Source organism: Grammomys surdaster, unplaced genomic scaffold (assembly GCF_004785775.1).
Source record: "Grammomys surdaster isolate TR1022 unplaced genomic scaffold, NIH_TR_1.0 126271, whole genome shotgun sequence".
In the NCBI taxonomy this organism is placed as follows: Eukaryota; Metazoa; Chordata; class Mammalia; order Rodentia; family Muridae; genus Grammomys; species Grammomys surdaster.
Window position 1 is genome coordinate 10,649,472 of NW_021621071.1, and position 24,847 is coordinate 10,674,318.

Here is a 24,847-nt window from a genome sequence, read left to right on the forward strand (position 1 = left end):
TCTACTGTGTAATATACGATAAACTGACATAAAATGTGTATAACTCAAATGTGATGAGTAACAGCTTCCCAGAAATCTTCTCAAACACAGACAAAGTTAAAACCCTTTACCCTATACAAGCTTCTCTCGTCACTATTTTCTCTTCCCAACAGGAGCTGACTTTCCCCCTCTCACTACAGTCCTCTGTCAGACAGAACAGCTCTCATTCCTGTGTCTAGTTTCAAGAGTAATAGGAAGCAGCTTAAACTGGAAATGGGAAAGCAAGCATAGAGGACTATTCCCATGACTATGAGAGCAGCTGCCAGTGCTACTGTCATTTCAAGCTAAGAGGCATGTGGTGCCTTAAAGGAAGGAGCATTAGAGTCAGGTCCCTAAAGACTGCACAGGACAGAGGTAAACCTCATTCACCTGCCAGCCTATCTCTGAGTGGCTGTGTCCAAAACACTGTAACATAGTAAACAGAAGGGGTTTTTAATCAGAATAGTTGTAAATCCACCCTTGTACAGATTATCTGTTGATCTCATTATTTGTATCTGTAAACTGACAATAAAACCTTTATCCTATTACTAGAAATATTAGCTGTAAAGTTATATAGAACACAGTGCATGAGATACTGTAATCATCCCAGCATGAGCCACTAGATCGAATTAAACCAACAATGCAGAGCAGACTGGATCCAAGCTGTCCCAGGAAGGACTAGCCACACGTGTCCGCCGAGCCTTGGAAAGATCACTAGTCTGTTGATTTATTCTAAGACTTCCTGGGTTCTCAATACTTAGTACACACCACATAAAAAGCACATAAAGTATCTCATCAGCAATTTCTACACTGGTTATTCAAGATTATATTCTAGCTATCACTAGATTAAGTTAACTACTAGTATTCAGCCTACTCATGTCCTTATTTGCTTTAATGTGGCCACTAGAAAATTTTAGCTAAATGTATGTAGTATATTTCTGCTGAATGATTCTTGTAAAAAAAAAAAAACACACAGCATTGATGTTTCAAATTCAAAATGGAATAAAACTGTCATTATTTATTTCACAAAAATTATCCTAGAGACTGGAGCTCTTTCTGCACTTTAAATTCCTTCTAATGTGGCAGACTGAGTTTAATATCCTGCTTATCAAATCCATTTTATAACCTCCAGTTTCTTTTTTCTTTTTCTTTTTTTTTTTTGTTTTTGTTTTTTTTTCAAGACAGGGCTTTACTCACTCTGTAGACTAGGCTGGCCTCGAACTCAGAACTCCACCTGCCTCTGCCTCCCAAGTGCAACCTTCCAGTTTCCTGACTGCACCCGTTTAATTGAGTACTATTCACTGGAACAAATTCTTCATCTTCCCACTATGGTAGAATACTCATCCTACTTTCTACGTTATCTGAAGAGCATTCAACAAGCCAAACAGGTAGTACACCTCAGCTAGTCTCAGTAGCAGCTTATTCTAGGATCCAACTGAGGCACGTCTACGAGGGTATTTCCAGGAAAGAATAAGCAGGAAGGAATAAGGAGGAAGATCCTCCTCTAAAGAGGGGCAGCAGCTTCAGGTTGCAGCCCAGATAACAGAGAGTTTGTAAAGGCAGTGCTGCTTTGTCTACCTGCCTTGCTCACTGCTGGTGGATACATCAGTCTTGCTGCTGCTGCAACTGCTGATGAGGGAACTCAGCAACTCGAGCCCTCCAACCCACACCACACCCCCACGGCTCGGGCATGGTCCAGGCCTTCAGAGCCAGACCGGGACTGCAGAGAGCTTGAGAGACTGAGAGCTCTGTGGACTGATGGCTTGTAGGACGCTCAGCCTTTCTAGAATGCAAACAGCTACTGCTGGGTACCAGTCCCTGTCATGTGAGCCTAGTAATTCCTTTTCATTATATATCCAGTCTATTATTTCTGTTCCTCTAAAAACACTCTCACCCGCCTTCATGCTTACACCTGTTTTCTGCCTCAAATTCAGTCCACTTACATTAACATATTGCATCTGAGTTACCAACCGACCTTCTGGAGGTCAGCACCGTTAAAATCGAGCTTCTGCTTGTGTTCTAGGATATATCATAATAATATAGTAGCTACAAAAATAAAAGCTGCTTCTTCTTCATTGCAGGAAATAAGGGAGGTACTAATTAGATGGTGTGAGACACTAACAGCCCCCTTCCACTTAGATAACATGGGACAGGCTTAAAAGTACTGAGAAGGACAGACATAGCTTTACTACTTATTAACATTAGTAAAACATGCCGCTGAGTGGACAAGTGTTTCTTAAATTAGACTATTATAGTTGGAAGAATTCTAGCTTACAGTATGAGAAGTACAGTTTAGATCATTTCTATTTCTTCAAATCATTTATGTAGAACTCCCTATAAAACTCACTGGCTGGACATAAGGAGTACTTTAGTATGCTTTTGCTTTAATAGCTATAAAAACTAAGGCTCCGAGGTTCTAAGTCCACCCTCACCCACACCCAGCAGGAGCTGAGCATAGGTACCGTGGCCAAGTGATGGGCAGGGCAGGCAGGACAGGGCAAGGCAGGCAGGAAGCAGTCTTACATCACACTGGGGCTGGAGCGTAGCTAACACTCGGCTGCAGGACCTTGACCAAGAAACTTTCTCTCTCACGTTTCAGTTTCTCAGGGATAGCTCATAGAAACTGGTGTTCACATACAGAAAGTTCTTAATGTTTCCTTTTATCAGTTAAGTCTTTAAATTCTGAAAGGGACACCTGAAATGGTAATTAAAATACAGTCTGTCATAAGTGCAAGAATACTTCTAGAACATCTTAACTTAGCGGCAAATGTGCAGATTTATCTTCATTTGGGGCACATTTATTCTCTATATTTCTTCACAAAAAAAAACAGCTTACCTTTAAAATTGTTTTCACTAATACCTACATTAAAATTTGTATGACTTACAGACAGAATCCTCACTTGAACACCTTGTGGTCACAAAGCTAGGTGAAAGGACCAACCCACACTAACACTCAGCACTGGGATCATCCAGCTCCTCCAGTACAGAGATTTTATGTTCTGTGAGCTTTACCATAAGACACTCAAATTTGCAGAACTTTTTTGTTTGTTTGTTTGTTTGTTTTTCGAGACAGGGTTTCTCTGTGTAGTCCTGGCTGTCCTGGAACTCACTCTGTAGACCAGGCTGGCCTCGAACTCAGAAATTCATCTGCCTCTGCCTCCCAAGTGCTGGGATTAAAGGCCTGTGCCACCAGGGCCCTGCCTGCAGAACTATTTTTAAAGCTATGTTTCAAATGTTACAATATACAAATTCAAACACTGTTACATAAAAACAAAACCCCAAGTCCTCACAACTCTGAGACATCTAATTTTTAAAGTATACATACCTTCGAACATTTCCTTTCCACTAGAACATAGAAATAAATGGACAACATAAATTTAAGTCAAAAAGAAAAACCACATATACTATGTATCTGAACCTCCTCCCCACGTTAAACCCTAGAAAATAATTCGTTTTATACTGGGAATCCACACCTTAAGACTACGTTCCGTCACTTTTATGACTGTACAACTATTTAAAAGTTAGAAAGTATCTTACATGGCTTTATACATTATGTATCAGAGTTTGTATTACAGCAGACAGCTCTTCCCCATATATCTACGAATTCATCCAAACTCTTCAAGTGAGAATGGTTGCACACAGTCCCTAAGAATTGACTTAACTTTGTACTTTCCTTTCATAGATTATTCTTAGCAGTTCTTGGCTCTCATGTAACCCCCATACTCTTCGTCACGTTATGGATAATGGTCAGAAACAAGAACTGTGTACTAATGTACTTACACATATAAAGGCAATCTAGCATGGTGACTAACAGTTACTACAAGTTCCAACCCTCCCCACACAGGGCTGCCTACAGGATCCTGAGCAAGTTCCTCAACCTCTCCCTGTCTGTCCATCCTACAGTAGGGAGACACCCATCTGAGGATTAATGAGTCCTGGTCCTCTGCCTGGAACACAGCACGCAGACGGGTTTTGAGTGCTGTTATTACTACAGCCACATAACAAGCTTTACATGGATTGTCTTGTTCTCCCTCACTTCGGTTCCACAGACAGACGAGGACTCAGGCTTACCTTTTACAAGCTGTAAGTCCCAGTGCCATTCTCACACACAGGCTCTCTACAGCATCATCCCCTCAAACCACTTACTCCATGCTGATAAACAAGTTCTCACTGATGTTTCAGAATTTTAAGTATTTCTACAGATAATTTTCAAAACACATTCTCATAGAGAAATTTTTTAGTTTCTAAAATCAAACTGGTTATAACAAACACCTTGCATTTACAAGAATATTTTTTGGTCTAAAACCATGGTTTCCTGATCATTTTTCACAAATAACTACAAGGTTTTTTTTTCAAAAGTTTTAACCCCACGTCAACACCAGATATCAAACTTCTAGAGTCAGCTAACCAACATTCCTCTAAAGACTGAAGTATTTAAACAACACCCACCAAGTGGGACACTCGTACTTTAAGAAGGGAGTATGAAAAGCTAGCTACTCCTTCAGCGGACAGTCCCACTCACTCACACACAGCACCAGTCTCTTAACTTTGTGACCGCATTTCTACCGTGACCCAAAGGATAGTTCCACTTGAACTTGAAAACCACTCCTAAATAAAAGTTTCTCTATACAATTTTTTTTCCCCAAACAGGAGCCCTCTTCTGCATCTCTAATTCTTCTCCACAGTATCAATATTCCAGTCATTCGGGCTCATGACCACATAATAATCTTTTGATTCTGAACTCAGAAAATAAAGAGATCAGCAAGCATCCTTCTTTCTTCAAAGCAATTATCTTAAGCCCTACTCCTTTCCCAATTATCGACCTAAGTTCATAGCGTCATGCTTATTAGAGCTCTAACTCTGCTGCTCCACTACCCACCCCACCTGGTCCTCCTTCTAGGAAAGTCTGACCATGTCAGTTCTAAATCCCCCATGTTTTCCATTGCTTAACCTACTAAGTCCAAACTTGGAATTCAGGCTGATTTGTAACCACTTCCCACGAATGATGGTGATGCAGTCTAAATTTTTCATTTTGAGAATGAGTTATTTTTATATCCTCTTATTGGAGTAAAAACTGAGACATACAAGGAGCTCATCAGTGTATATTTAAAGTGGTTCTAAGTTTGCACAAAGAATGGAACTCCTGGACAGAAAATCTGAAACTGCTAGTGTCTGTCACATAAAATTGCATAGTTATATACATTATATACACCCTCTGTTCATCTTCTGTACTCTACATCATCTCTACTTTTAATGTAAAATACTGTGTAAATAACTGAATATAAATTTATGTCAATTGCTATAAAAAGCCATCGTATCTCACACTATTTAGACAATAGCAAAGTAAGCTTAGAGCTGGGCAGTGGTGGCACACGCCTTTAATCCCAGCACTTGGGAGGTAGAGGCAGGCAGATCTCTGAGTTTGAGGCCAGCCTGGTCTACAGAGTGAGTTCCAGGACAGCCAGGGCTATACAGAGAAACCCTGTCTCGAAGGAAAAAAAAAAAAAGATAAATAGTAGGAGAGACAAAGAAACTATTCCCAAGGAATGGGTAATATGTTCAAAGACACCAAATACCACTACACACTCAATGTCTGGTAGGAAGTAAGGGTAGACAGGGCAAGCATGATCTCAGGACAATGGAATCAAATTTAAATTTGACCAGTAAAAGAAAGTCTCTGGGTAGTCTGAACCAAGAGAAACTAATTTTATGTATGCTTTAGAATACTTCTCTAGCACAGAGATGGCATTGGAAAGGCTACTGCCCAGAAGTAGAGACCTTTTGGCTAGAAAGAGCTTGGGCAAAAAGCTAATCTAAATACAGAAGTGAGAGAAACAAAGACTGAACCAGGCAGCAATGGCACACACCTTTGATCCTGCACTCTGGAGGCAGAGGCAGGGGGAATCTCTGAGTTAAAGACCAGCCTAGGCTATAGAGCAAGTTCCAAGACAGTCAGGGTTACAGAGAGGAAACCTTGTCTTGAAAAAACAAAAGACTGAGTCAAAGAAAACAAAGAAGAGCTACTGAACATCAAAATACCAACAGGACGGAATATGGTAAGGTGAAAGAAAGGAAGGACTCTAGGCAAACTCATGTCTCTCTCTCTTGAGCTCAGGTTAAACATGGAAGCATCACTATCACACCAGAGAAGAGAGGGGCAAAAATAGGATGGCAGTACAGAAGGTGGCAGATGGGGATGGGACTTGGCACATCCGAAAGTTGTACACTCAAGGAACATTTATGAGAATACAAATTGAGAGGCAAGACCAAGAATGAATGAAACACCCACCCCAGGGAACAGGAAGACAAAGTCCAAGGACTACACCTTTAACTAAGCACACTGGAGACTGAAAGCTAGGGGACTGGAGCACATTTCCAAGGGAAATGCAATGCCTGCATTAACCAAGAAAGGGAGACTGGCTAGCTGGCTGGAAGCTGGCTTAATCAGACTGAAGACTGATTAAGCAGAACTGCTGGGAAGGAAGAAAAAGCAGACCAAACCACGTGATCAGCGGAGGAGAGTGAGTCTCGACTGAGAAGCGAGCAGCGGGAAAGCAGAATATGGAAGTGAACATTTTTAGGAGAGCAGATTTAACACATTTACAGGGTGAGAAAAAGACCTGTGGTGAGAGAAATTCTTAAAATACACCCTTACACTTAAACTCAGCACATAGAAAGGACACCTATGATATAACTTTAAGTGGAATACACGTTGCTTAATACATAGTATCACTAAAATTCAGACTCCTTCCTCCATCATGACTTCACCCACGCCACAACTGACTTTGTCATGTGCCATTTTCTCTCACGTGCAGTCCCAAAAACACTGGCCATTCTTTCTGACTCTTCAACACACAAGCTAGTTCTAGCCACCACAGTGTTCTTCCTGTCAATGGCTAGCGCTCTAGGCAATTCTGACCTTGGTTCATGTGTCACCTCCTCAGAAAGCTGCCTACCTGTGTATAGCATAAGCTATGTCCCCTTCTCCACTCTCTAAAGACTCTTCTCTTTTTTCTAGGATGTAGGTTCTGAGGAGTTCATCTACCACACATCCACATACTGTTCAACACACATCTATGCTTTTTTAAAAACTTCTTAGCATGGTAGGCACTTAAAAATAAAACATATATATCATTTAAATGAAAACAACATATCTATATGTTAAAAATATGAGGAAGGTTTTGAAAGGAGCTAATATTCCTGTTATAACAAGAATGTGTACAAAGTTAGAAAGAGGGGAATATATAATTACACTCATTTTGCTTCATTCCTCTTCAAATTGTCTACAAGAAACATGTCTCTTGAAGAATAATTTTTAAATAATAACCATGAATCTACAATAGGCAATCGATTCTGTTTCCTCTTTCCTTTTAGTGAGCTGTCATGATTTAATCACCTGTAAGACAATTTCGTTGCAGGTTAATCTTTGAGTTGTTCTGATAAAATAGTTTAAAGTTAGAATGCTAATCCTTGGAATTGGAAAAAGCTTAAATCATCTAACTTTTCACCTAATTCTGCAGACATAAGAGCAAACTAAGAAATTAATGAGTAAAAGTAATTTAATAAAAAGATCCTAATGAGAAAATTGCAGACCAAAATAACTAAGAACTTTTTACTTAAAAAAAACTTAAAAGACCATTATAAGGGTTGGAGAGATGGCTCAGCCATTAAAGGCTTGGCTCACAACCAAAAATATAAGACCATTATGCATTGTATAATTTCAACAGTAACTAATAAAAGCTTACTGTCATATATAACCTACAATCTTCTAGTGAAATTATTACTTGAACATAGCACTGATCACTGAACGCTACAGCTAGAGATTACAACAAAAGATTCGGAATACAGGGAGTGTAAGTGTTCACTCTCACAACTCTAACGGTTAAGTGAGCTGACTAACTGATTGAGCAGGAACTTCTTTCTACTATGGCTTACACTGTGTTCAGCGCATCACTGATTCATTACACCTTGACTCAAACTTGTGCGTCAGCTGTTCACAGTGTATCTAACGGAACTGATGATAATTAAATGCTAAAGAGATTTAAAAACAAAACGTAACTATAATTTACATTATTTTTTTTTTTTTTGATTTTTCGAGACAGGGTTTCTCTGTGTGCAGCCCTGGCTGTCCTGGAACTCACTCTGTAGACCAGGCTGGCCTTGAACTCAGAAATCCGCCTGCCTCTGGCTCCCAAGTGCTGGGACTACAGGTGTGCGCCACCACTGCCCAGCTACATTAATTATTCCATTACATATATACTACAAATTACCAGAAATACAGCAAGTTTTATTTGAACTTCTAAATAAATACCATCCCATGCTTAATAGATTATGTCCTTCTGTCCTCACAACTACAAGGTTGGCAAATCTTTCTACCTCTCAGCATGGAAGAATGAGGCTCAGAAGTTAAAGAGTTTGAGTCTTTCAACCAAACCCTTGGTCATCCTATCCCTTGTTTCCATTCAGGATGTCCAAGTTCCATGTTCTTTATGAATGAAGCTAAGGAGGGTTTTGCTTTTTTTTTTTTTTTTTTTTATAAAAGAAAAGGAAACTACCAGCCTATCCAGCATCCTATCCAGCTCCACTTGAAATTTAAGTCTACAACAAAACATTAGTCATCCACCATACATTGAAAAACAGATATGAGCCGGGCAGTGGTGGCGCACGCCTTTAATCCCAGCACTTGGGAGGCAGAGGCAGGCGGATTTCTGAGTTCGAGGCCAGCCTGGTCTACAGAGTGAGTTCCAGGACAGCCAGAACTACACAGAGAAACCCTGTTTCGAAAAACCAAAAAAAAAAAAAGAAAAACAGATATGAAAGTGATCTCTAATAATTTGGGTCACTTCTAATTCCATTTGAAGTCCTATCAAATGTTCTATTCTTTGTTTAAGCACAATAAAGGTATCCTCCTATCTATAACACTTTACAAAAGATTCAGAAAATATTAAGAAAATGGGCTTTGTCATTAGAAAAAAAATCTGAAATTTTGTGTGTGTGTGTGTGTTTCGAGACAGGGTTTCTCTGTGTAGCCCTGGCTGTCCTGGAACTCAGAAACCCGCCTGACCAATGGGACACTTCTTGACTTACTTCAGTTTCATTATCCTGTCCATAAAATGAAGGTAACACTTTCCCCTGAGAATTGTTCAAGACTAAATAAGACACTCTATGTAAAGCATTTAGGTTTAAGATAACTGCCAGACAGATGACACAGTGGTCAGAAAAACAGAGGCAAAAACAGGTTCTGTCATTTAACTACTGAGTTTGAGAAAGAGAGAATGAGTGAGTGAGTGTGTGTGTGTGTGTGTGTGTGTGTGTGTATTTCCCCTCTCAATCATTTAAGGCAGGACACAGTAGATCACTCTTGCTCCCAGAGAACCAACTTGCTCCCAGAGAACTGATGGCTGCTCTTGGAACCCATGTCATTAAACAATAGTGTAGTAATTTGTTTACTATCTTGGACTTAGTTATACTGAAACCAAAGCTCATACTACTCAGTCTGCTAACAGTATCCCACTGTCCCATTACTGTGGAATAAAATACATATAATACAACTTTATAAATACAAATCATAATACTGTAAATTCGTATTAGGAGAAAAATCTTCAGGGGAAATGGGAAGAAACACTAAGAAATTTAACAGTCCCCTAAATGTCCTATTTGATTAGGCCTCATCCTAGTCAATAGTAGCATGGTTTTCTCAATTAGGAAGACAAATTCCGACCACTGCAACCGACATCAAGTCTTCTGCTCCATTCGAGTTCTTCCCCTTCTCCTGATTCTTGTCCAGAAATGCTCTGTCTCTCTACAACACTCAAAAGGTAGCCCCGACCATATCATCTAAAATAGCTCACACTGATTACTGGATCCTGTGGCCTCACAGGACACACAATGCTTATCTGTTCTGAATGGTCTGACCTAGTACTGCTGTCTTGATTACTCAGTATGGAGGAAGACGCTGGCTTAATGAATACACATGCCTGCCTACAGTCATTTACCATGTCTGACTCCCAAGTTCCTCTGCTAAGGGGCCAGGACTTTCCTCAGGGGTGGAAATGGGCTGGGAAGTGAATGAGGAGGTGTGCCTGCTGCCTTTTTAACATCCATTCTCTTTAAAGAACTTAGAGACCTACCTATATTGTGTACCAGAATGTCAAGAAACAGCACACTATCTTCTAGAATCCTAACACATTTAAAAAGAGAACACTGCATGTATGGCGCTGCCTTAAAATGGCAACACTTCAAAACTCACGGACAAAAGACTCTGCTGTTATTTAAAACTAAAAGAAATTAAGACATTCAAGCGCCTTTTACTAACAGGCTTGCAATGTCGTTGTCGTCTTCTTCCTGAGTTGTTTTAAATTTGAACCATACAGAAAAACCTGAAAACCAGCCCTAAGCCATCATTCTGACACCGGGAATAGCGCTGCTTCTCAAAAGGAAGACGAGGCACGTGGTCCTGCCACATTTTCGCTGTTAAGTAAATTTCTTGCAGGTCAAGGTCACCGCTAGGCTGGCTGCCTTCGACGATCATCTGGCCGCCCTCCGGGGGGGGCGGGGGGGGGGTTACTTAATACTTACTGAGTCCTCCGTCCTCGGGTACTCCCGTCCCTCTCATTCCTAGGTAAGTCAGTCCCAAGATTAGGAAAAACAAGCAGGCGGCAGTTAGGAGGAACATCGACAGGTAGTGAGCACTGAAACTCCCCGTCGGAGACACCTCCTCTCGTTTGAACTGCTGCAGAAGTTCCTCTTCAGGCTCGCAGAGCTTCGGCTTGCCGTAGGCGTTTTTCAGGTAGGTGTGATTGGAGCCGGTGTGGTTGGCGTGGTTGATCCTGAGTGAACCGGGGGCGGCCGCCCCGGGAGGGAGGCTGTTGGCATACACGCTGGGGGGATCCACGCCGAAGGCCACGCCGCCTATGTGATTATTGGTTTTGAGGAGGGTCCCCGTGGGCGACTCCAAGGTTGAATCCGCGTCGGGGCTGCTCGGCGGCGACAGGAGCGGGGGCAGCTTCTTCGCGCCGGCACGGTATCGAGGAATGGAGTCCACTTGATCGCACCCCCCTCCTCCTCCTCCTCCTCCTCCTCCTCCTCCTCCTCCTCCTCCTCCTCCTCCTCCTCCTCCTCCTCCTCCCCCCGGCTCGGCCGCCGCCTCCTCCGGGTTTCGGCTCCTGTCTAGACTCCCGGCGGCCGCCGCCCTGTCATTCATCGCGAGTCCTCCCCCTCCTCCCTGAACCGAAGTCTCCTGCCGGCTGCCGCCGGATTTAGCAGTCAGCGCGGAGAACGGCTTACTATGGCTCCGTCTGGGTCGATGCCGGGAAAGGGAGTCGTCCTTTAATACCTGTCTGGCCGAGGCCACGTCGCCGTCGTCCTCCTCCTCCGAGTCCGAGTAGTGCTCCCGGCAGCTATAGGGGAGAAGCCGGCTGCCGTTCACCGCTCGGCTGGCCCACAGCGGCTCCTCGGCCTCGGGATCCCGGTCCTCCCCGTCCGCTACCTCCTCGTCCACGTCCTCCGCGGCTCCGTCGCTCCCCGTCGGGGGCTGCGACTCGGGGCCCGCGGGCCTCCGCGCCCCCCACCACGAGTGGGGCTTCCTCCGCTCGGCCAAGTGGCCGCTCGTCACCTCGCCGGCGGCCAGGGGCGCCGGCGGCGCTTTGAGCCCGCGGTACTGGAGCGCAGCCCGGTCTCTCCGCGCACCGCCGCCGCCGCCCGCCGGCTCCCGCGGGCTGGCCTCCACGTCCGACTCGTCGGAGCTGAAGCCCAGCAGCACTTTGCTGCCCGCCGCGGGGACGGCCGCCGCGCCCCCGGAGCCTCCCACGGGGCTCTCCGGAGCCGAGGCCGACAGGCGGCCGAGGCCCGCGGGACTCCGTAAGTACGCGAGGTCCCCCGAGCCCGGTCGGCCCCCCAGCCCCGCCGGAGCCAGCGTCGCCGGAGCCGCGGCTGCGCCCGCCGCGGCCGCCGTGTTATTGTTATTACTGTTCCGCGTCTTGGTGCCGCGGCCCCCCGCCCGGTGCTGCTGCTGTTGCTGCTCTTCCTCGCGAAGCTTCTTCAGCTTCTTGAGGTAGACCGGCCGGGTGCTCTCCGTCACGGGACCCGGAGACAACCCGTAACGGCGGAGCTGAGAGAAAAGCTCCTCATCCGTGAGCTGCTGAGGCGCCGAAGCCGCCGCCGCCGTCGCCGCCGCCATTTTCTCTCCAGGGTGTTTTACAAGCTCCGCGCTACCGGAAGTGACGCGCCGCCCTAGACCCTGAACTAGACCGGGCTGCGTCGCCCTTCCAGCGCCGCGGCCCGTCTCGGCCAATGGGAGGCGCGGGAGGAGCTCACCTGAGCGGGAAGGCGCCACCTGAGCGGCGCGGGCGCGGCGTGACCGCGCTCGCCCTGCCGGCCCCGGCTGTCCCGCCTGTCACCGCCGCGCGCCTGCGAGCGCGATCGGCTCGCCGCCTGCTTCGCAACCACACCTTGACCTCCCCACCCCGGGGTCCTGCCACCGCGGTGCAGGCGTGGAAAGGAGCTCTGACCCTCAAGTTCACGGCGACACTTTCCAGCCTCGGACCGGTGGAGAGACCCCGAGGGCCATCCTGGATCGGCAAGTTTGCTGTCTGACTCTCAGGTTCATTTTTTTTTTTTTATCTTGCCTTTCCGTTTGACTTTTTAAAAAATTTATTTATTTATTTTAATTAAAGTGACTATTCCCTCGGTGCCTTTTGAGAGACTGCTCTCCTTATGGGAGAAATGGAATAGATCGTTCACAGTACCTATTTCAGAAGACATAGCTACTCTTGGGTGTAGGTAAATAACTTTTTGTCATGTTTTCTTTTCTAAGTATGATGACCTCATCTGTCGTGATGTGTCATCATATGTCAAAGTCGTCATTTGGAGAAATGAAGGAGCCATCATATGATTCCTTTTGACTGAAGAAAGACAAGCTCACCATGCAAATACTCGCCTAACACCTATCCAAACAATACTTAATAAATGTTTTATTTATTTTGAAATATTTTATTGCCCCTTTGGCTGTAAACTCCCGGTACAGAGGAACTTTCCGTCTGTTGTTTTCAACACTAGAAACACAGTAAACATTTGTTGAACGAGGTAGTGAACTGCAAACCAATAGAATGAGATTAAATTTAGGGCCATGGGGAAAATGCCTGGTGAGGTCAATAAACTTTCCCCAACCCACTCCCCCCACAAAAATAATAACTGGAAATCCTACCCTCTTGTTCACAAAACACAGATGAATCCTAAGGGAGAAACTTGCCAGTTTTGATAAAGACTGCTTCCCCTTTACTTAAATCCTGACATAGCTAGTATCATTGAGTACTTAAGCCCTAAGCGGGGGCGGTGGTGGCGCAGGCCTTTAATCCCAGCACTTGGGAGGCAGAGGCAGGCAGATTTCTGAGTTCGAGGCCAGCCTGGTCTACAGAGTGAGTTCCAGGACAGCCAGGGTTACACAGAGGAACCCTGTCTCGAAAAACAAAACAACAACAACAAAAAAAACCAAAACAAACAAAAAAAAAGAGTACTTAAGCCCTAGAAGCTACTAGGCAATGTATGAAACATAAAATAGTTGTTGTCTGAGTTGCTTTACCCTATAGCTTAAAACATCTATGCAGAATAGGCTAGTCAAAGGCATAGATAATAACTTTTCAACACCCAGAATCCCATAGAAAAATACTTAATAACCTCAATTCTTAATTTCTAGCAAATCTTACCTAGTCTTCAAAACAAAGCTTTTCGTATCATATGGAAGACCACTTCCCTTTTTCTTGAGACAAATGTCACAAATGTCCCTGAATCTGTAACTGTTAAGCAGGATCCCAAGAGTGTCGGACACACACTTATCATAGTGGTTAGGATGACCCAAATTTATTACCCTAAGTTTTGGAGTGGAAACTCAAATAAATGACCAGAAACTTAACTGGACCGATGTCCCAGTCTAGCAAAGGAGTCCTTCTGGAAGCTTTGAAGTTAACAAAACTGAATATCAGCCCTGTCCTTTCTGCTACTTTTCATCTCAGTTCAACATTTGTTCTCCGCCGTGCTGGTTGATTAGGTTGGAATCCCAAGGCTCTGTGATGGTTGACAATGTCAACTTGACTGGATGTAAACATCACCTAGGAGATGAGCATCTAGACAAGCCGGTCTATGGGTTACCAGTGTTTGTCTAAAGGATGTGAGAAGACATACCATTACATACCTGAGTAACTCAGGGTGGGACCATCCAATGGCCTGGGATACTAGACTGGATACAAAGCAAAAAGACTGAAAACAAACCACACAAACTTTCTCTTCCTCCCTGACTGTGGTTGCTGCCTCAGGTTCCTTCTTCATTCCTTGACTGCCATGAACTTTGGCCTCAAATGATAAGCCAAAAATAAACCTTTCCTTCCTTAACTTTCTATGGTTAGACATTTCATTTCAGCATGGTGTCAAGTAATAATACAGTATCTACTGGTCCTACGTCAACTGCCATGACTTTTAAATACCAACTTATATTTCCATCTGGAACTTCGGTAAATGAATGTTTCTGAGCCTTCCTTTCTGTAAACAAAGAATTCTTCACAAATGACTGTCTTAGGGATTAAATGTCCATGTGATACTCAATGCCATGTCTGATCTGATGCATCCTGTACACTCAGTAAGTGTTAGTAAACTCGGTCACTGTGTGTGTGTATTTCAGTTGTGTGGTTCCAGGGAATTCCGTGTAACAACAATCAAAATACGGCTGCACAGACAGAAGTAGAATGATTCAGACTTTGCCCAAGATATTAATCACGTTATGAATTAACGAAGACCAGAGGCTTCAGGAAACACGGTTGTTGGTCATTTGAAAACTTTGGGTTTTGAATGAACCAGGAACTAAAGGTCTCAAGTCTCTAAAAGTTATATACCCAAGAGCAAATCTTAGGCCCTCAGAATCTTAATTTATCCTTTTAAACATTCCCTTCGCTACTTGGCAAGTAACTAAGATTTAAGAATTGTTACAAGAATGATGAAATAATACACAACAGCATGTGAAAATAACATCCGAGTACAATGCGTACATGTTAGTTACTACTGCACAAGCAGTGGTAATTATTACCAATAGGCACATTTTTATTTTACAAGAAGTTTTGAAGATGTGATCTCATTTGGTCTACAAAACAAACAACAATAAAACCCTTTCCTTTGAGGATGCTGGGGGCATGATTTATCATAGAGAACTGTATGGGGGTTGTAATTCCCCTTGGTCTTGGTGTTTAAATAGACCCTCACTTCCACAGGAGAAGCTCCCCTGCCTCAGCCCAGTCGCTGCTCATCTGTGCCTTGCTCCTTCTTCGTCAGTACACCTTACTCCAGCTTCCAGACTGGCTGAGTTTCAAACTTTGGAGCTGTAACTTAATCATACCCAGATACTTAACAGGGAGTACTGTCTCAAGCTTACTGGGCTCCATGGGTTCTGAAAACCTGACAGAGGGAGACGTTTATGATTGGCTGCCCTATACACACTTGGCATCAGCTTTCACTGAAAAACTCTGTATAGAATTTTTAGAACCTAATATTATAACCAAAGATACCATTCATGCTTTTATCACATAGAAGAGTATTCTTTCTGGTCCCTAGTACTAAAACTAGTTCTGTTTCTCCAGATCAATAGATTTAGTTTTGATTTTGGTTTATTCTTCTTACTGAAATGAAATTCTCAAAGACAAAATTAGCATTTTAAAGTATACCAATGGCATTTAAGACACTCACAGTATTGTGTAATTGTCACCTCTATCTAGTCCCAAAATATTTTCATCACTCCACATGTCCTTCTTGCCCTACTTACAAGCAACCATTATCAGTTTCTGGTCTCTATGAATAAAGCTTTTCTGTATCTTCCTTGTAAGTAGAATCAAAAGTCATGTGATCAAAAGCAAGCACAATCAAAAGTCATGTGACCTCATACCTGGCTCCCTTTAATTGGCATAATGTTTTCAAGATTTATCCATGTCATAACAAGTCTTTGATTTATAATGTTATCCTTACATATATCTAATTTATATATAAAGATTATAATATTATAGTGTTTTATTCTATAGACTGGCCATATTTATCAGTTCATCCATTGACAAGCATTTTGGCTACATTTGCTTACTGTTCATAATGTCGTCATAAACTGATTTTTTTAAGGATCCATTTTCAAATCTTTGAGTGTGTGCTTCAGAATGGAATAACGGATCATGTGATAACTATATATTAGAATTGTTGCAGATTTCAAAAATGTGTTAGATGTTAATGAAAGGAGAAAGAAAGGAAGGGAGGAAAGAAGGAAGGAAGGAAGGAAGGAAGAAAAGAAAAGAAAGGCATTAGCCTGCTATAATCCCAACACCCAGAGCTTTTGTGCAGCAAACTGAAGCTGGATTCTTCATAACTAACTGCTATGCTTTGAAAATGGTCTATTCCCATCAAAGTTTCTGTTGCTGTTTAATTCCACAGTCTATTAGTGTAGGTTGTGCAGTTCTGGTAGAGTACTAGGAGGTGTACAGGTCATATGAGTGTAACTCCCATGAATATATTCATACCTTCTCCTGGGAATGAGTGTCCACTTTCAACGGGGTTGGAATAATTACCTGCAGAGCAAATTATTATAAAGTAACCTTGCTTCTAGGCTCCAGGGCATGTGCTGGGTTTTGGCTGCTTCCCAGAATTCTATGGGAAGCCTGGTTCTTGATGCCTTGGGGCTTGTTTTATGACCCTGGTTTTGGTGGGGATTTTATTACAGACACTCATGGAGCTGGCTGGAAGAAAATACATCATTTGGCAGTTTGGGGGCTGAAATGATTCTGAGAGAAGCGTTGCTTTTACTTCATCCTGTCTGCTGGACCAAGTTGAGGGCCATGATTCAGTCCGAGAGGAATTTATGTAAACCGTTTAAGAGATAGGGTGAAGGAAGAATGGGGATAGTAAGGGGGAAAGGGATGATGGGGGAGGAGCCAGGATGGGAGGAGCCAGGATGGGAGGAGCCAAGAGCCTGTCCTCACAAAAGGAAGTCTGGCATTGAATGTTTTGAGCTAGGTCCCCTAGTCTTCGGGTCTTATTTTGAACCGGTTTGGATTTGTTGCTGTAGAAAAGACTTTGTTCCTGGAGAAGGGCACGGGTCCCTCTGTTAGCAAGTCAGAGGATCTAGAACTCTTCAATTCAGAGACCACAACAGCCAAAGAATCAAGGTTTTCCTGAAAGTGTCCTAGCTGATCTGAAATCTCTTTAGGTTTTTCTGAGACCTAGTGAGATAGGAAAATTAATATATAACATATATTTATTATACATATATAATTAAATATAATATATATGTATATTTATCAACAACAACAAAACCTCTCAGTCCCACTATTTTGAGTTCTGATTCCTGAGAGAATGCCCGGGGTGTCGCAAGAAGAGGGTTGAGCTGGATGGCACATTAGCTAGACAAAAGCTGTTGGCGTCAAACAAACAAATAGGAAAGTTGGGGGTAGGGAGCACTGGGAGCAGACTGGACAACTGAGTTAGGTTTGAATAGGAAGAAACTAGGAATGGGGTACATAAGCGGTCCCTAGCAATACTGAGGCAGAGGAAGACTCGGAAAGAGTGAAAGCGGTTAGGCCAGGGAGGCCAATAGTGCCAGAAGGGCATTCGCTAGTCTTGTGGCACAAAGGTCACAGTGATGGCGAGATTGTATTAGTCAGGTTGGGGAGTGAACACAGGGAGGTGGCATCTATGGACCCATAAAGGGGCCATAAGACGTACGTCATCGTATTCCTGACTGCTAAGGAATACTCTTGAGCAAATGTTTCGAGGAATTGGTTTTATGAGGCTCTCCCGGAAGCACAGAGGTACAGCCTGGTTAGTGACGCTCTCCCACCATTTGAAGGCTCCCCCAATATCTTTACAGGTAAAGTCAAAGCCCCAGGGCAAGGTGTCCACAGTCTTCTAACCCACGCTGAAGAAGAAGGAATCTGTAAGAGGGTGAGGAGGAAGACAAAGGCTTTTGCAATCACCTTTTCTCTCAGTCTTCCAGCAACTGGAAAGAAAGCCCAGAAACATAAAAGCATAATCGCTTGCTTTACGAGAGATCCCCTCCCCCAAAAAAGAGCAGCACAGTATTAGATCGGTGTTATCATTGCACCTCCTCTCAAAGTGCCTCAAGGCTGTGTTTGCTAGTTTTTAAATCTACAAAAGTTCCTGGTATTGATTTCTCTTTTTAATTACTTGACTTCTATTTAAATGCTAACACTTCGTAGGAAGGAGCCAGAACAAACATGCTGGAAATGCAACATGGTATTAGGAAATGTTACACAAAAATTCTTATCCTAGGTTAGGGGGAGAATTTGCCAAGGAAGTTTTGTCATGAGGGCATCTGTCTTACTTTTCTATATATAACTCAAACAGGTGAGGAGCAGCCATGAGATTCAAGTAAACAGCACACATATGCCACGATTGATATTTATAACCTACTGTAACTATGCAAGTGGATCTCCTCAATCATATGCAAAAAGTTACAGAGAACATTTCACTTGAAAGCACGGTGGCTGGGGGTCTCAGTGTTAGACGTGAATTCTATTTCTGGTTCTACAGCTCATTGCGGTAATATTTTACATTGCCTCACAGTCTACAAAAAAGTCCCTCATTATGTCATTTTGCCCTTACACCCACTCTGAGGAAAATATTAACACGGCAGTGTGAGAGACGGGAAAACTGAAGCTTGGGAAATTTGTCCTTTGTCCCTTGTGAAGCAAAAGAGGACCGAAATCCAAGACCAACTTTTGAGGTGTCAGCCCCTAAGCTGATTGATTCTAGCCCAACACAGCCTCAGTCAGATAGCGCAGAGTGAGTTCTTGAGTCGTTTGCTTTCGGTTAACTCGTCTATATAGTGTGGTGTACAGTGGTTTAACCAGAAAGATGCCCTCAAGAGCCAAAGCATTTGAAGGCACCTTCCTAACCACTTAGTACTGTGGGTCTTCATGTGCATACCTTGTCTATGCCCCTCAACCTATATGTGGCTTTTTGAAAGTTTCATCCTTCCTGTCTCTTAACTTACTGTCTATACAGAAGATAATGATACAGCTGGGTTGTACATCACAAAACTGTCTTAGGAAGATTTTCAGGTGCCCTACAGAGAAGGAATATACTAGAGTTGGGTCTCCTATAGCATTGGGAATAGAAAAGGATGAGTTGGTGAATTGAATATGAAGTTTAAGAAATTTTATGGCCAGGCGGTGGTGGCGCACGCCTTTAATCCCAGCACTTGGGAGGCAGAGACAGGTGGATTTCTGAGTTCGAGGCCAGCCTGGTCTACAGAGTGAGTTCCAGGACAGCCAGGGCTACACAGAGAAACCCTGTCTCGAAAACCAAAAAAACAAAAACAAAAAAAAACAAAAAAACAAAAAAAAAAAAAAGAAATTTTATGGCCAGGCGGTGGTGGCACATGTCTTTAATCCCAGCACTTGGGAGGCAGAGACAGGCAGATTTCTGAGTTTGAGGCCAGCCTGGTCTACAGAGTGAGTTCCAGGACAGCCAGGGCTACACAGAGAAACCCTGTCTCAAAAACCCAAAAAAAAAAAAAAAAAAAAAAGAAAGAAAAGAAAAAAAGAAAATTTCTGCGAGAGGCTCAGGACACTCTAGAGGTTTAGTTTCGTTAAGCAGCAAAAGTGTTTTAATGACAATACTTTCCTGTCTCACATCTTACGGGCAGTGATGCAAACACTTCTTTTTAAACTTTGGTGTATATCTCATTAATATCTCTGTAGATATCTCTCTTTCTGTCTCTTTGTCTCTGTCTGTCCCCCCCACGCATGTGTGTGTACGGGGGGGGAGTGGTCTGTCTCTCCCCCCAACGTACGTGTGTGTGTGTGTGTGTGTGTGTGTGTGTGTAGATGAGAGATCTTCAGATAATGTTTTTCAGGAGCATTATGCGTGTTTGAATAAGATGTCAGACATATTCTTGGGCATTTGAATACCTGGTCTCCAGTTGGTGGCACTGTAAGACCCCACCCTCAGTCAGTGGGACTTACTTCAAGATGTCCCTCAAGTAAGACACCAAGATGCAGATCGATGCAAAAACAAGAGGTTTAATTTCCAGCATGTCGGGGTCAACCCTCGATCAGTTCCTCGAGGTGAGTGACAAGAAGGCGAGCCCGAATGGCTATTCCAAGCAGTTTTTATACTTTTTAGGGGCACAGGTTACATCAGCAAGTTTACAGTTCAAACTTCTTGACTAAGCACATTGACCTTTGAATCTATTGGCTAGCAAGCATGTATGCATTTCAACTCTACCTGGGACTTTCCAGAGGGTCAGGTGACTATCAGGCAGTACATTCTGAGAATTTTTTTACTCAAAAATGATCCTGTGGTGTAACTGCCGTTTCTTTTTTAACGGCTGTCAGGTTCTGTTACTTTGTAAAGGCTGGCCGGTTCTGCTGCTCCAGTCCGCAGGTCAGGGTCTAGCAAGAGAGAGAGTGGGGACGGAGGAAGGGGGAAAAAGGGGCGAGAGACGCAAAAGATAGATACAAAACAGAGTCTGGTGGAGTCTCTTCAAGTTTCTTCTTTATTCTCCTCTCTTCTATATATATTCTCCTACTTTCTTCCATCTACCTCTACCTCCTACTTCCTACTACTTCTATAGAAGGGAAATCCTGGGTATTTATACCCTTTACCACGTGACTTGCCCTCGTGGACAAGCTCAACTGAAGCCACTATGTCACGTGCCTTGTAGCCATGGATACCAGGAGCACCTTGCAGCTGGAGGCACTAAACAGTGTAACAAGATGTTTATCAGAGTGCTCAGCTGTTGTAGGCTGTTGAAACAAGTCTCTTGTCAGGGTATATGGCTCGAGATGGCTGTAAAGATGATAGCAACTTTCGGTTAAGAGTCGGCTCCCAACACTGTGGCTGGAGGATGGAACTTGGCTTAGCCTTGACCCCAGGCAGGAAGGGAAAGCTGTAAGGAGGGTGTGGGACTGGAAAAGCCCTGAGGGTCCCTCAGTACCATATGACCTTGCTGGAAGAAGTATGTCACTGGTGCAGGTTTGGAGCTTAAAGACTTGGTGCCATGTGGAGTTTGCTCTCTCTGCGTTTCCAGTCTGAGATGTAAACCCTCAGCTTACTCCTCCAGTCGCCAGGCCTTCTGGCTTCCATACTCCCCACTGTGATGTGATGAACATTTAACCCTCTGGAAGCATAAGCCCCAAATAAACCCTTTTTCCTATAACCATTGACCATGGTAACTGAGATAGTCATCTGCCACTTCCAAGACAGGCTTTCTCAGTAGCAACTAGGACTGACTCACTGGCTAGGCTAGCTCTCCGGTGAGCCTGTTAGACTTCGGCTCGCAGCTTGGAACAGACAACACTAGACCAAATGGTTCCAAAGGGGTGGGGGTTTATTCAGGGCAAAAGGCAAAGGTAGGGAGAAAAATGGGAGAAGATGGTGGAGAAAGGAGAGAGAGAGAGGAGAGAAGAGGAGGCCGGCCATGACCATGTTGGGGGGGGGGAGGGAAGGGAGGAAAGGCGAGGAGAAGCTAGGGGCGAGAGAGAGAGAGAGAGAGAGAGGGAGAGAGAGAGAGAGAGGAGGCAAGCAGCCCCGTTTATAGTGGGCACGCCTACCTGGCTGTTGCCAGGTAACTGTGGGGAGGAGCGTACCTGGGTGTTGCCAGATAACTGTGGAGGTGGAGTTTAGACAGAATACTAACAGAGCCCCAAAGAGCTTGTGTTTGCGCCATCCCCGCCTCATCACACCTAGCTTATATGCGGATGCTGGGATTTGAAGTCAGTTCTTCATGCTCGTGCAACAAGCACTTTACCAACTGACCTACCTTCCCACTGTCTCCTTTGACATTTACCTTTTGCAAACATGTATTTTGATTTCACATACGTGTATATGTATGTGTCTGAGGTCCGTATGTGCATGTGCATGCATGTGGGTGCCTATGGAAGCCATTAAGAGGGTACTGGACTGCCTGGAGCTGGAATTGCAGGTGGTTGTGAGCCGCTAGAACTGGGTGCTGAGAAGCACACTCAGGTCCTTTGAAAGAGCAGCTACCACTGTTAATTAACAGTGATCCATCCCTCCAGCCACACTTGGCTGCTTCTTCTAGGTCCTTCCCAGAAGCTTAAGTATAGACAGAGAGGAAAGCGACTGTTAGTTTTTGCTGATGGGATAGAACACTTTCCTACCGATGAAAGCTAACCTTTGTGACAAAGTTACCTTTGAATAGACATCAGAAGAGAGGGGGTATAAACCAACAAGGCAGATGTTTAGGAGAGTGGGAACGGCAGGTGTGAAAGCCGGTGGTGGAAAGAGGGCCGATGGCGGTTGGAACCGAAGTCAGTAGTACTGGCACTGGGAGAGGAATGGGGCACAGAGCATGGGAAGTTACATCAGTAAGGGATGGGCAAGGAGCACTTGTCTGGGAGGGCCTTTGAATCCACGGAGACTTTGGATTTCCTTCTGAATATGACGGATTGTAAGGGTTGGAGGTACGTCATCTCATTGGATTTGGGGCCTACAGGGTTTAGAATTTTTGGAAAGCAGAAGAGAAACAAAGAAACAAGTTGGCAAAGAAACAACCTCAACAATTGTTGAAAAGATGGTAGAAATGGTTGTGAATCAGTGTGGATCTAACTACGCAGTATAGGCTGGTCTCAAACTCACAGTCCTCCTACCTCCGCCTCATGAGTGTTGGGATTACAGCCATGGACCCACCATGCCTGGCTGTACTTTCAGTGTATTTTGTTTTTAACTGATGACATAAAATCATTAAAAAGTCCCTGTACTTATGGGATACCGCTTGATGTTCCAATACGTGCATACACAGTGTGATGTTTATTTCAAGGTGTCCATATCTATCTCCTCAAACAATTATGATTTCTTTTTCTTCTTCTTCTTTTGTTTTTTGTTTTTTTTTTTGTTTTTGTTTTGTTTTTCGAGACAGGGTTTCTCTGTGTAGTCCTGGCTGTCCTGGAACTCACTCTGTAGACCAGGCTGGCCTCGAACTCAGAAATCCGCCTGCCTCTGCCTCCCAAGTGCTGGGATTAAAGACGTGCGCCACCACCGCCCGGGGATTATGCTTTCTTAATAATGAAAGCATCCCAAGTCCTTGATGTGTACAGGACATACTTGTTATCCAGAGTCCCCTGGCTCTGCTGTGCAGGAACACACTGGATACTCACTGCACTGTATACCTCATACCCATGGCTACACCTTTCCTAATCCCTCTACCTCCTTTTTTTCTTTTCAAATTGAGACAGTGCAGAAGCTGCTTCTGTAGAGTAAAAAACTATGAAGATCATTTTATAAAATCGTCTATAGATGCTTCCTTAGGTTTCTCTTTAAAAGGGAATGGAAAATTTTCTCTGAAGCAAGCTAAGAATGTGGACAGGCTAGTTACGAGAACTGACTAGAATGCAAGTGAGCTAGGTGGAACCAGGAAGCTAGTAACCACGGTGACAGGGCGAGGCCACAGTGACAGAGTAGGACCACATTTTTGAGAAGAATAGGTATACAGAGTGTTCTTCACATGACCCTGACTCACGCAGGTTGGTTTCCTCTGGAATTCTTTAATATTTTTATGATTATGTCTCCTTAACAACCCCCTTACCCCCTCCTCACCTTGGTTTGCGGTTTTCTCCTTTAAATACCCCTCGCTTGCGAGCCTCGAGGCCGATGCTCCCCTTGTGAGCATCGACCTCAGTCGACTGATACCCCGAAATCCGGAAATAAAGCCTTTTGTGGTTTGCATCCAGTTTTGGTGTCTTGAGAGTTATTAGATGGTCATGTCATCCCGAGACTTGAGTGAGGGTCTCTCCTGAGTGGAGGTCTTCACTTCCAGATGGGCCATGGATATGAGGACAGGGTATCTTTAACAGAATCAACAGCAACTGCACAGTTTTAGGCTGCGTGTCCAGTGAAACCCAGGTACTAACTGCTCAGGTGAAGCAATCCACTACAGTCGGTTTCCTGAGGAGTCAAGAGATGCCTTTGGATATATAAGTTTGTGGCTACCAAATAGTGACTCTGGAAGCAGCCATTTACAGAGTGTAGAGCCCGAGGTGGGGGTGGGGGGAAGAGGGCTGGAAGGGAAAGGGTGAGACCTGAGTTTCAGTGTCACAAAGTATCATTTTAAAGTTATGTAAATTAAGTGATTAGAAAAGAGAAAGGGGGCAGGGGGTGGTGGTGGTGGCAGTGGTGTATGCCTTTAATCCCAGCTCTTGGAGGCAGAGGCAGGTGAGTTCAAGGCCAGCCTGGTTTTAAGAGCAGGTTACAGAGTTGCAAGGGCTACACAGAAAAACCTTGCATAGAAAAATTTAAGCCCAGCGGTGATGGCGCACGCCTTTAATCCCCGGACTTGGGAGGCAGAATCAGGTGGATTTCTGAGTTTGAGGCCAGCCTGGTTTACAGAGTGAGTTCCAGGACAGCCAGGGCTACACAGAGAAACCCTGTCTTGAAAAACCAAAAAAAAAAAAAGAAAGAAAGAAAGAAAGAAAGAAAGAAAGAAAGAAAGAAAGAAAGAGAGAAAGAAAAGAAAGAAAGAAAATAGCCTTACAGGACAGCCTACATGCCAATCTGATGGAGGCATTTTTCTCTACTACAGCTCTCCCCACATGGAAGTTCCCCATGTGTCAAGTTGACAAAACACGAGCCAGCACACTGTGCAAGCGTGCCACCCTGAATTTGACCCCTGAACCCGGGAAAAAATAGGAGAGAACCAATTCCATGAAGCTGTCTTCTGTCTTCAATATGACCCACTGTGATGTGTGTATGCTTGGCCCAGGGAGTGGCACTGTTGGAAGGTGTAGCCCTGTTGGAGTGGGTGTGGCCTTGTTGGAGTAGGCATGGCCTT

General features: G+C 44.1%; 1 protein-coding gene and 1 long non-coding RNA gene across 2 annotated transcripts in view; one reads left to right on the plus strand and one right to left on the minus strand.

Moving 5' to 3' along the window:
• The window catches only part of Lemd3 (LEM domain containing 3), a 52,597-nt gene extending 40,401 nt beyond the window's left edge, over window positions 1–12,196 (minus strand). The window contains exon 1 of the mRNA XM_028759084.1: window positions 10,597–12,196. Within this exon, the coding sequence (XP_028614917.1) occupies window positions 10,597–12,196 (1,600 nt within the window). The remainder of the gene's footprint in view (window positions 1–10,596) is intronic.
• A 218-nt stretch (window positions 12,197–12,414) lies between these two features.
• On the plus strand, window positions 12,415–13,006 carry LOC114613658. The gene is made up of 2 exons (XR_003710214.1): window positions 12,415–12,619; window positions 12,833–13,006. It is a non-coding gene; the product is annotated as an uncharacterized LOC114613658 (long non-coding RNA).
• Window positions 13,007–24,847: the final 11,841 nt, after the last annotated feature.